General features: G+C 37.2%; 1 protein-coding gene across 5 annotated transcripts in view; it reads right to left on the reverse strand.

Annotated features, from left to right (window-relative positions):
- NME7 (NME/NM23 family member 7) overlaps positions 1–12,299 on the reverse strand; it is a 256,903-nt gene that overhangs the window by 206,552 nt on the left and 38,052 nt on the right. For 2 of the 5 annotated variants that reach the window (XM_024742411.1, XM_024742408.1), the window contains exons 2-3: positions 8,530–8,637; positions 6,163–6,329 (exon numbers count right to left, since the gene is read on the reverse strand). In XM_024742411.1, the coding sequence (XP_024598179.1) occupies positions 6,163–6,329; positions 8,530–8,637 (275 nt within the window). Of the gene's footprint in view, positions 1–6,162; positions 6,330–7,066; positions 7,170–8,529; positions 8,638–10,830; positions 10,878–12,299 lie in introns of those variants that run through there. The other 3 variants (XM_024742410.1, XM_024742413.1, XM_024742412.1) reach the window with 3 other exon arrangements.

Consider the following 12,299-nt stretch of genomic DNA (forward strand, 5'->3'; position numbering starts at 1 on the left):
TAGAGGTTTTCAGACTGATTTTTTTTTTTTTTTGCGGTACGCGGGCCTCTCACTGTTGCGGCCTCTCCCGTTGCGGAGCACAGGCTCCAGACGCGCAAGCGCAGCGGCCATGGCTCACAGGCCCAGCCGCTCCGCGGCATGTGGGATCTTCCCGGACTGGGGCACAAACCCGGGTCCCCTGCAATGGCAGGCGGCCTCTCAACCACTGCGCCACCAGGGAAGCCCCCGACTGATTTTTTTTTTTTTAAAGAGCTGCATGCGGTTTACGAGAGCTATATCTACAATATAACTTAACAAGGCTGAAAGTAAAGCAATGACAAAAAGATATCAACCAAAAATACATTATCAATCAAATCCATTCCTGAGAAAGATGGCTAAGGCCACCCATTCCTTGGCTGTGGTCTCCTTCCACCTTCAAATCTAGCAATGGAGACTGGGTGCTTCTCACACTGGCATCTCTCTGGTTCTCTGCAGCCAGAAAGGTTCTCTGGTTTTATGGACTCCTGTGATTAGGTCGCACCCACAGGAATGATGCCGAATAATTTCCCCATCTCAAGGCCTGTAATCTTAAATCTGCAAAGTCTCTTTGCCATGTAAGGTAACTGTTGGGCTGCACCCGCAGGCCTGTAAGCCTTGTAGATGCCCAGCCTCGAGACAGAAGAAAGAGCCCAGAGAGCAGTAGAAGAGACCTCAATGGTTTAATTGATGGAGGAACTTACATGTCTGAAGCAAGGTCCTGGAGCAACACCCCAAGGTGTGCAGCAGACTGCAGGCAGGCTGTAGCAGCAGTCTTGGCTACTCAGGACAGAGGGAGGCTACCATTTACTCAGGGGGGAATTGATTTCAGGTGGGCTCATCAGTTAACAAGGGCTAATTAACAACCCTTACAATTAAGAGAATTGGATAGGCATGTGAGGGAAGCAGGGCCTAGTCAATCAGGAGATCTACAGAGAGCAAGAGAATAGCGGTCTTGAATGGCCTGACCATACAGTAACACATTCATAGGTTCCAGAGATTTGAACATGGACATCTTTGCGCAGCCATGATTCTGCCTACTGTACTCTATTGTTTTGGAGTTTATACACTATTTTTCTAGTGGTTAGCTGTGAAACTTTTTCATACTTATTTAACTTAAAATTCTTAAAATTGTATAATATCTTGACCCTTTAGAAAGACTTTAGAACACTTTAGCTCCAATGTTCTCTCTTCCAACTTATATAGTTTCATTGTTGTTTTGGACATTCAGTTTTTTGCCTGCATGAGTGAGCCATCTTGGACGATGAGACCACAGGTAAGTAAAGATGAGATAAAGATTGGCTGGGGAGTGGGGAGGGGTGTGTGTTAATTTTTAGCAAGGCCTTGGTAATTGAACTAAAGTCTTACTTGAATGCATTTCAGTGCCTTTTTGCAGCAAAAACTCAACTGCTCACCACCACCTAGGAGGATATGTAAAGTAACAGTAATTGGTATTGAGGGAGTAGTTTCCCAAAGGTGAGAACAGAACTGAACTAATACCAGTAATTGTCTGGTCTCCTCCCCTAAGAAGTAGCCTTGGTCTACTTAAAATTGTTAGGCCGATTGGCTCAAAGAAATAAAACTCCAGGAACAATGAGAACATGTGTACCTTTGCTCCTCGTGGGTAAAGTGACTTCTACTCCATTCCCAGGAAAGCGCTTCCTCTCTCCACCCCCTTCATTTGCTCCTCCACATTGTGGCCACATTTAAGGGTTTCTGGTTGTATGCGGCCCTGCCTCTTCTCTCTCAGACCTGCAAGCCCTCATGCAGGACACAGTCTACAGTTCTTCTCCTGCTTCCATCTGGTTAGCACAGCGGAGGCAGAGGCCGGCACCTGCATGGAAACCTACCTCTCTCTGGTACTCTGTCTCCCACGCTGGATGGGCAAGTGTGCTCTCAGGGTTTGCTCTAAAGGTATCTCTCTCCCTCAGACAGGCCCCAAGGTCCAGACTGGGAAGGAGGGCAGGGCTGGGGTGGAGAAGTAGGAATAAAGCTCAACCGTTCTCAGAGCTGGCTTACACTAGACAGCCTAAACCAGCACTTTACTTTGATTTGCCTCTGGCGCCTACGTTAGTGCTCCATCAGTTAATATTCGGAAGGGAGAATGGAGACTAACTGAACCCAAGAGATGACAAAAAGACTGTATGATGTCTTTACATCTGAATAGTAAAACCATAAAGCATCAATTTATTACCTTCTAAAATTAAAATTGAATATGCTAAAAAAAAAGAAAAAAAAAATTTTAAAGAAAAAAATGTTTTTAAGTCAAATACTATGACTCACAGACAACTGATAACATTTATCCATTTGATTTCAGGAGCTTTATAAGGAGAATAGATTAAAATTAGCTAAGAGAGTAGATCTTTCATTAAGTTCCCTTACCACAAAAGAAAACTCAATATAAAAAAATAGATATTTGGGGGACCTTGAAGATGGCGGAAGAGTAAGACGCGGAGATCGCCTTCCTCCCCACGGATACACCAGAAATACATCCACACGTGGAACAACTCCTACAGAACTCCTACTGAAGGCTGGCAGAAGACCTCAGACCTCCCAAAAGGCAAGAAACTCCCCACGTAACTGGGTAGGGCAAAAGAAAAAACAGAGACAAAAGAATAAGGACGGCACCTGCACCAGTGGGAGGGAGCTGTGAAGGAGGAAAAGTTTCCACACACTAGGAAGCCCCTCCGCGGGCGGAGACTGCGGGAGGCAGAGGGGGGAGCTTCGGGACCAAAAAATTTTGGAGGTAATAGAGAAATTTATACCCTTGATTGTGGTAATGGTTTCATGGGTATACACTTAGCTCCAAACTCACCAAGTTGTATGTATTAAATATTTATGGCTTTTTGTTTGTCTATTATACCTCAATATAGAGATTTTTGAAAAAGAGAATAGAAATGTAAATCGAATGTCAGATTTTTACAGTTAATGGGAATTAGGAAGCTGAGGCTAGTTTGTTAGCTAAATTGAATTATATAGAATTATCTTGATAAGTGCCTCAAAATTAGCAGACGGGCACCATGAAGATCAGCTTTACTCCTCCCTCTCAGTACAGGCTTTACTCCAGAAAGAAAATGGTTGAGTGTGATAAATATAATAGGGATGTAATTAGTTCATAAATTATCCTTGACACTATATAAAACTGAGAACTAGGCTAATTTATAATTATTACATAGAAGCTATTTCCATGGGACCATGATAGACATGCACGTATTTCTTTCTCCATATGCCTACTTCTTTGGTCATTTAAATGAAACAATATATTTTTAAAACTCTTGAATTCTGAAGAAGTTTATTGAAATCACCCAAATGGTTGTCGGATTTAACCCACTTGCAGTTAGGAGAGAATCAGAAGAGAAGGTGGTGAAACAACTGAAGTCAGTAAAAATGCAATATTGCACATATTTTAATTAATTATATTTATAAAGCCCAAATATTTAAAATCTGTCTTCACATTCTTCTGTTCCTCCTATTTTTAAATCAGTTCATTCAATAGTATTTACCAATATATGAATTAGAGGTTTTAATAAAAAGAGAATGAGTTTTAAAGTCAAACACAACAAGATTTACTTGTTTCCCTTTACTTTGTAGTTGTGTGACTATGGCTGTGCTCCGTAAAATGGAATCAACAACATTCACTGTAGACAAATCAATTAATATATATATTAATTATAATTGTTACAGCTATTATTATTTTATTTTGATTGGGTCATACTATTAACCCTGTCTCCCTAATTCACTTATTTTTGCTAGTTTAAATGAAAACTTCAAGTAGTCTTGAACTGAGATGCCTACCACAGTGGTTGGCATATAGCATGTGCTCAAAAATTAAGCTATAAATATTTATTACTTGTAAATAAAGGAACTGTGCTTGGTGTTTCCTTAATCCCATAGACTTTTATCAGTAGATCTCATAACAATGAGATTCCTATTTGTCTAACATTCTATTTTTTTTTTTTTCCTAGTTCAGAGTTGTCCTGGGAATCTTTGGTTTTCCTTTTTTATGAGTCATTCACCACCTCACTGATCCATCACCACCTGTGTACTAATACCACACTGAGCATCAAAGAACCTCCAGAATTATAAAGGGCTTGTAAAGAAGTCACAGAAAGAATATTACTATGGGGGGGACTCAGGTATTAGGTAGATAACCAGCTATTATTTGGGTGGCAAACCTCAAAATATAGTTTGACACATATTTTTTCCTATAGAATTAAATAGTTTGGGGAGCTTTTTATACATATAGCCTTAACTTCCACCAGTGATCCCTATTTTTCATTACTGCAACAATCACTCCACAAATCCAAAGAATCCCCCAAGTCAGCACAATATAATATAAGCCACAGAAACCAGAGCCAAGAAAGATGACCAAAGAATTAACATCCCATTTCAAATATAGCTCGTGCTAGACTCAGAAAGCTGCAAACTCATAAATGTAGAGGTTGAACATTACAATGTCATTTTAGTATTATGTTTTCTGGCTAGCCTAATTTTCAGCTACAACTGCAACTTGTTCTGTCTCTCCTCTAAATCAAAACTGAGGGAAAGTCAGAATAACAAACGTAGCTACGACAAACAATGAAGAGAGAAGACCAGAGAGACACACAGAAGGCACCATACTGCAGCTTCTCCGCTTCACAGGAAGAGCCACGTGCAATGGGATGGAGGGAAGAAGGCAGGGAGGCAGCCAGCGGGGAGCTCTGCCTCCAAACACAACGACTATTTTCACCAACATAAGCTCATTCATTCAACAAAGTTATGTGGGGCATCCCCTGTGAATAATGCACTGCTTGAGGCATCACCACCATGGCCTTTAGAGATGCAGTTGTGATCCCAAGACAGATTAAGTTTCTTGGTATCACAATGTTTTTGTATATTTTTTTCTTTTCAAAATACTCACATATCCTGTCTTCAATTGATCAGTCAGTATTTATCAGATATCTATTACGTCTGTGAATAAAACTCAAAAATAGACAATATATATTCCAAACAATCTAGACAAAACACCTTTGTCAACTAGATCAAAGGTCATCATTTGAAAACAGGGAGGAAATGAAGAAAAGGAAAGAGTAGATAATAAATTTTAAATTGTTATTCAACGATTCATTCATCTAACACAGACAAGGTGCTTGTAATGTATGTGGAGATGCGTTAGGTGCCACAGGAGACATAAAAATGAACTGAGACAGAAAGAAGACAATCATTTTGCAGGTCCTATCCATTCTCCTGTGATTAAATCCTCCTATTCTTGATTCAGACAGACGCTGGGCTTTAATCATGCCTCTACTCTGTGACCTTCAGTAAGTTACCGAACATCACTAAGCCTCAACTTCTCCATCTGCAGAATGGAGCTAATAATAATATTATTAGTTTGTGTATTAGGTTGTTGTAGGGCTTAAATAAATGATGCATACAAATCATTTTAACACAATACCTTTTATAAAAATAGCTAACAGATATTAATGCCTATCATTACTACTATTACCATACTTCGGTTAATCACTTTCCTTCCTTCCTCTTCATACCTATTGCTACCACCCTAATCAGTCTATTTTACTACTTAAATTAAAAAAAATGTTTAACCACCAAGCCAGTCATGAAGAACAATGAGCTCTACCTAGTGTATAACATTCTGTTGTATTTTTACTCATACTCATTCCTCTGACCAGCATTCCTCTGACTTGATCCAACTGGGTAAAAATTCAGTCCATCTCTCATGATCCTGTCAAATACCTTCACAAAGCCTTCCCTACTCTTCTACTAGAAATAGCTTTACTTTCCTCTGAGTTTCCTTTGAGCTTCTGGCAATCACTACTTCCCCCCCATAAACCATCTTTAGCTGTACACTAAGACTTAACATTTTCAGTTCCCAGTTAGAAGAATGATGAGGGAGTATAAAAGGTTTGCATTTTTTCCTCTGGAAAATAATCATTGCCTAAGACTATGAGCATCACTTTGTTCCCTGAGTGAAGAGCAAATCACAGAATCTGCTCCACAAAATTCTAAAAATGTCATAATACTGAATTGGATCACTGAAAACTATCTATACTGTAAAAACAAAAGATAGAAACAAGAAGTTAGAATTTGGTATCAAGACATACATAATGTTCTAAGAATTTTAAAAAGATTATATACTTGCTTTCTTACTTTTCTTTCCTACTGCCCAGTTGCCGAGCTGTATATTGATCCCCATAGTCAAGGAGCACCAGTTGTCGAGAAAAGACATTCACTTTGTTGCCTATAAATAAATCTTCCAAGTGAAGGTCTTCATATTTGGTCCGCTTTAAAAAGGTGCGATGATTCTTTACATCATGCTGGAATCAAAAACAATACAATAAAACAAATAATTATCAGTAGGTAATGTTAACCTTATTATAAAACTAGAAATAGTTATTAATTTTGCTCTGTTAAACATAAGTTACATTCTGTTTCATTTTTGCTATAAGTACAAATCATAATTTCTTTCATAACTTATGTATTTCCTAGTCTACTCTAGTAATAACATAAAAATTACAAATTTAATACTTTAAAAAACCCTGGATAGAAAGATTTATTTCCAAATCACTGCAGCAAATTAGTGCCTATGAAATCCCAGAGAAATTCCAAATTTCTGCTTTCTTGCCAACACAAAATCCCAATACCAAATAGGTCCACCTGCAAAAGGAGTCCTCAACAAAGGGACACAAAGAAACAAGCACGACTCTTTTAACTCAGTCTTCCTCAATTTGACTTTTTGTAGCGATAACAGCATTCAGCAATGGTGACATATTTATGAGCATGATAATCTTCATCTATAGCCACTTATTGACTATCACTTAATCCAAAGCATAAATAATCCCACTTCAGTTTTCTAACCAAAAAAATAATTTCTATTAAAAGTAAAGACACAAGGTATCTTCTTGTATTGGAATTATAATACCAAAATGTTTAAAATTCCCAAAATGAAAAGAATGTATTTTTAAAAGCAACTATAAGAAAGGCAATCCTATTCCTCTCTGGATCCCACCTTCACTCCGTTTGCCAACTTTAAAGCAAAAAAAGGCTCATTTACCATTTCAACAGATCCATCCCCTGGGTAAAATAAAAGCTCATAACGTCGAAATAGTGAAGCATTTGGATCATACCACTCTGCAATGAAAACGAATCTTTCACTATGATTCTGTAAAGAAGGATAGAAGAATTTTAACACTAACATATAAAATATAAGCACTCTTGTAAAAATCATACAAATTGAAAGAATTACCAAATATTTGCAATGAAGAAATTTATTATTACTTATTGTATTGATTAATTCTGCTTTTCAACAGTATGCCAGTTATCAACATACCCTCATACATATTTCCTTCTAATTTCTTATTAAACACCCTTAGATATCTCAAAGATGACTTATGAACTGCTTAATACTTCACAGCCATCCAATCATCCTGGATAAATTGATATTTTTTTTAGAACATGAGCTCCTGATCTGACTACTGTGATAATTCAGTCCTTCTGAAAGCAAGTTTACATATAAGCAGATAATCAATAAACTAGTATGAGAAAAAAAAGAAAAGAAAATTAGTATGAGAAAAAAATTCTGAGTGGCTAGCTCTCAATTACATTTAGAACATAACTGTTCTAAATTTAAGACTCCAGCAGTATTAGAATATTGTTGTCATTCAAATTATAGTAAGCATCTTTACTCTCCTTAGTAATTTCACATGATAGTATTTTTTTATAGAAACAGTGAGAGAATGTGTTAGTCTAGGTCCCTGGAGAAGCAGACACGATGCCAAGACAGGATTAAACATGCAAAAATTCTATTCTGTAAGAGAAATTCTGTACAGGAAATTCCTACAAGAGAAAATAGGGAGGGATCCAGGGAAGGCTGACAGACCACAGTACAAATCTGACACTGAGTGAAGGAGAGTGAAGGAAGACTGGGTGGAATCCTTCTGGACTGCACTACAGACTAAGGAAGGTTCAGCAAGACCACTACTACCAAATGTAAAATAGCTAGCTAGTAGGAAGCAGCCACAAGGCACAGGGAGATCAGCTTGGTGCTTTGTGACCACCTACAGGGGTCGGACAGGGAGGGTGGGAGGGAGGGAGACGCAAGAGGGAGGACATATGGGGATATATGTATATGTATAGCTGATTCACTTTGTTATAAAGCAGAAACTAACACACCATTGTAAAGCAATTACACTCTACTTTTTGTAGCGATAACAGCATTCAGCAATGGTGACATATTTATGAGCATGATAATCTTCATCTATAGCCACTTATTGACTATCACTTAATCCAAAGCATAAATAATCCCACTTCAGTTTTCTAACCAAAAAAATAATTTCTATTAAAAGTAAAGACACAAGGTATCTTCTTGTATTGGAATTATAATACCAAAATGTTTAAAATTCCCAAAATGAAAAGAATGTATTTTTAAAAGCAACTATAAGAAAGGCAATCCTATTCCTCTCTGGATCCCACCTTCACTCCGTTTGCCAACTTTAAAGCAAAAAAAGGCTCATTTACCATTTCAACAGATCCATCCCCTGGGTAAAATAAAAGCTCATAACGTCGAAATAGTGAAGCATTTGGATCATACCACTCTGCAATGAAAACGAATCTTTCACTATGATTCTGTAAAGAAGGATAGAAGAATTTTAACACTAACATATAAAATATAAGCACTCTTGTAAAAATCATACAAATTGAAAGAATTACCAAATATTTGCAATGAAGAAATTTATTATTACTTATTGTATTGATTAATTCTGCTTTTCAACAGTATGCCAGTTATCAACATACCCTCATACATATTTCCTTCTAATTTCTTATTAAACACCCTTAGATATCTCAAAGATGACTTATGAACTGCTTAATACTTCACAGCCATCCAATCATCCTGGATAAATTGATATTTTTTTTAGAACATGAGCTCCTGATCTGACTACTGTGATAATTCAGTCCTTCTGAAAGCAAGTTTACATATAAGCAGATAATCAATAAACTAGTATGAGAAAAAAAAGAAAAGAAAATTAGTATGAGAAAAAAATTCTGAGTGGCTAGCTCTCAATTACATTTAGAACATAACTGTTCTAAATTTAAGACTCCAGCAGTATTAGAATATTGTTGTCATTCAAATTATAGTAAGCATCTTTACTCTCCTTAGTAATTTCACATGATAGTATTTTTTTATAGAAACAGTGAGAGAATGTGTTAGTCTAGGTCCCTGGAGAAGCAGACACGATGCCAAGACAGGATTAAACATGCAAAAATTCTATTCTGTAAGAGAAATTCTGTACAGGAAATTCCTACAAGAGAAAATAGGGAGGGATCCAGGGAAGGCTGACAGACCACAGTACAAATCTGACACTGAGTGAAGGAGAGTGAAGGAAGACTGGGTGGAATCCTTCTGGACTGCACTACAGACTAAGGAAGGTTCAGCAAGACCACTACTACCAAATGTAAAATAGCTAGCTAGTAGGAAGCAGCCACAAGGCACAGGGAGATCAGCTTGGTGCTTTGTGACCACCTACAGGGGTCGGACAGGGAGGGTGGGAGGGAGGGAGACGCAAGAGGGAGGACATATGGGGATATATGTATATGTATAGCTGATTCACTTTGTTATAAAGCAGAAACTAACACACCATTGTAAAGCAATTACAAGTAAAAAAAAAAAAAAAAAGCCCACTGGGCGGTGCACAAGCCAGTTAGCCCTCAGAGAGTTCTCTGACCTCCAGGGACAGGCCTGCTTTAGTATCCCTGCTCCTCTCAGTCACGGGCTGGGAGCAGCCCTTGGGAAGCATGTCCTAACAACAAAAGCAGCAGTAGATTCCAGAGCACAGGAGCTGAGGCCCTTTGATCACTTCAGCTCCCTCTAGTTGAAGATCTGTGAGGTGCATACAATGAAAACGTTAAGTCAAAGAATGGCCCTCTTTCCTTGACTATTAGGCAGGATTTCCCATCATATGTTATTAATATCTTAGCCCCCAAAGGTCCTTCATCATAATAAGCAAATGAGGACATAAACAAGAAAGGAATCTAAGGGTTTTGTTGCTAATTCTGGATTTAGCATCTGATTCTCTGGTTATGGTATATAGACGGGTTCCTTTTATGTTAATAATTCACTTATAAATTCTAATAGTACTATGTCTAGTTATATTTATGATTGTAATCATAAGCTATAATTGAGATAGCTTTTAAGACACTATTTTATTTTTCCCACAATCATCCAAAAGACACATTTAAATGTTTATTAGTCAAGGGAGAACAAAGGTAAGAGATATACTATAACAAGCCTTTCTTCATTCATTATTTTTCATATTGATGCCTATAAATACAGCTTTTTTTATTTTTTAATACAGATTTTTAAAATTTAGGTTTCACTGTGCATTCTAGTATTATACTCTCTTTTTAATATAAAATTTAAATATTAGTGGTTTATTAAAATTTTTACTATCTATATTAAAATATTCATTCACTCAAAAACATCATTGAAATATTGCCTTCACTAAAATAAAATTATGAAATGGAAGAAATGATGAGACATCTAACTGAAGGTAAAAGGGCAAAGAAAGTGATGCAAATGAAAAACCAATGAAACTTGGCACTTCCATTTATCCAGGCAGCCTTAACCACAAAAGCTGCCAATCACACTCTTTAACTCTGAGGCAGGTAGTAGAATTTTTCATGATTCATCATCCAGAAAACAGTTTTAATACAAAGAAAACAAACTGAGGAAGTACTGTTTCTGGCTGACAACGTAGCTTAGAGCAAATCAATGCTACTTTCCAAGAACAACTAGGAAAGTGTGGTGTTAAAAAAATATACCTGTTTGATGACGTTGGAGAGCATCTAAGGCAGCCAGATTTGATGATCTAAGATTCAGAAAGACAGGAAGTTCACTGAGGTGAGCACAGCATTCTTTATACTGCTTTTACCTGAGGACCTGTGCTGAGACTTAAGTCAAGCTGGACAAGAGACTGAGAATCCCAAGAAGCTGGCAGGGGAAGGCTGCTAAGAAGCAGAGAAGCTAGCAGAGCTTTTGACAGTGTCATGGAGATAAGTAGACAAACACTGAAATTTGGGCCTACCAATGCAGACAAGACTTGAGGGGCAAAGATCCGGAAGAAAAGGAAACCATAGAGAAGTGAGCTCAAAGCTGTGTTTGTTCAATGGAGCTTTCAGTAGCATCACAGTGCTGGAGGGAGGAAAATGAGAGTTCAAACCCACCAAAAAGGAGACCACTGATAAACTATCTAGCCTTTCTGTTGTGACTCCTGGAGCATTACACTCCAGGAGCATAGGCAAACTAAAGGTAAACAGATCCTTACAAAATTTGAAACAAGTTTTGTGTTCACTCAATGTTCAATTATGATAAGTGATGTTTCCTCCATTCCAGCCCCCTGCATCTCCAGAAATGGAAATACGGCTTTTCATACACAATGTCAAGCTTTCAAAGACAAACTACCAGATATACCAAAAAAAAGACCAAGAGAAAAAAAACAGACAATAGAAAGAAATCCATGAATACCCTAGTTATTATCTGAAAAGGCTTCAAAATAACAATGATAGGTATGAAAAATATATGTCAAGATTAATAATTTCACCAGAGAGCCAGAATCTATTTTTTAATCAATCAGAAATTCAAGAATGAAAAGTAATTGCCAACACAGCATTCTATAACTAGCAAGATTACCCTTCAAGAGGTGAAGGTAAAATAAAGATATTTTTAGACAAGGAAAAACAGAAAATTTATTGCCAATGCACCTGCATTAAAAGAAATTCTAAAGGAAGTTCTGAAGGAAAAAAGAAAATGATTCAAGATGATTCAAGGAACAGAAGGACTGAAAAACAATGGAAATGTAAATATGTGGGTAAATCTAAATAAATAATGCATATACAAAATAACAATAATGTCTCGTGGGATATAAAATAAGTAGAATTTGAATTCAGATCAATAAGAATAGAAAGGGTGTGAGGGGAAGACAATATTCTTCAAATTATGTGAAGCAAAAAAAGTATCTCCTACATCAGTTGCTCGACCTTTTCTCAAATTCCAATGAACATCAGTGAAGAGAATGTCTCTTAAGCTAATAGGCACACAAACTGGAGACATTTTGTTCAATTTTTCACCCTCTGTTCTGTTAGAATGACCTTTCTTTATCTCCTAGTGCTCAGACAACAGGAAAACAATTCTCAAAATGTTTAATAAATTAGTGCCATTCAAACTTTAAGAAATTAATGATAACCATTAAGCATGACAATAATAATTTTTAGAGTAGCTACTAAGTAGCAGG

This window comes from Neophocaena asiaeorientalis, unplaced genomic scaffold, assembly GCF_003031525.2.
Source record: "Neophocaena asiaeorientalis asiaeorientalis breed wild unplaced genomic scaffold, Neophocaena_asiaeorientalis_V1.1 scaffold99, whole genome shotgun sequence".
NCBI classification, from domain to species: domain Eukaryota; kingdom Metazoa; phylum Chordata; class Mammalia; order Artiodactyla; family Phocoenidae; genus Neophocaena; species Neophocaena asiaeorientalis.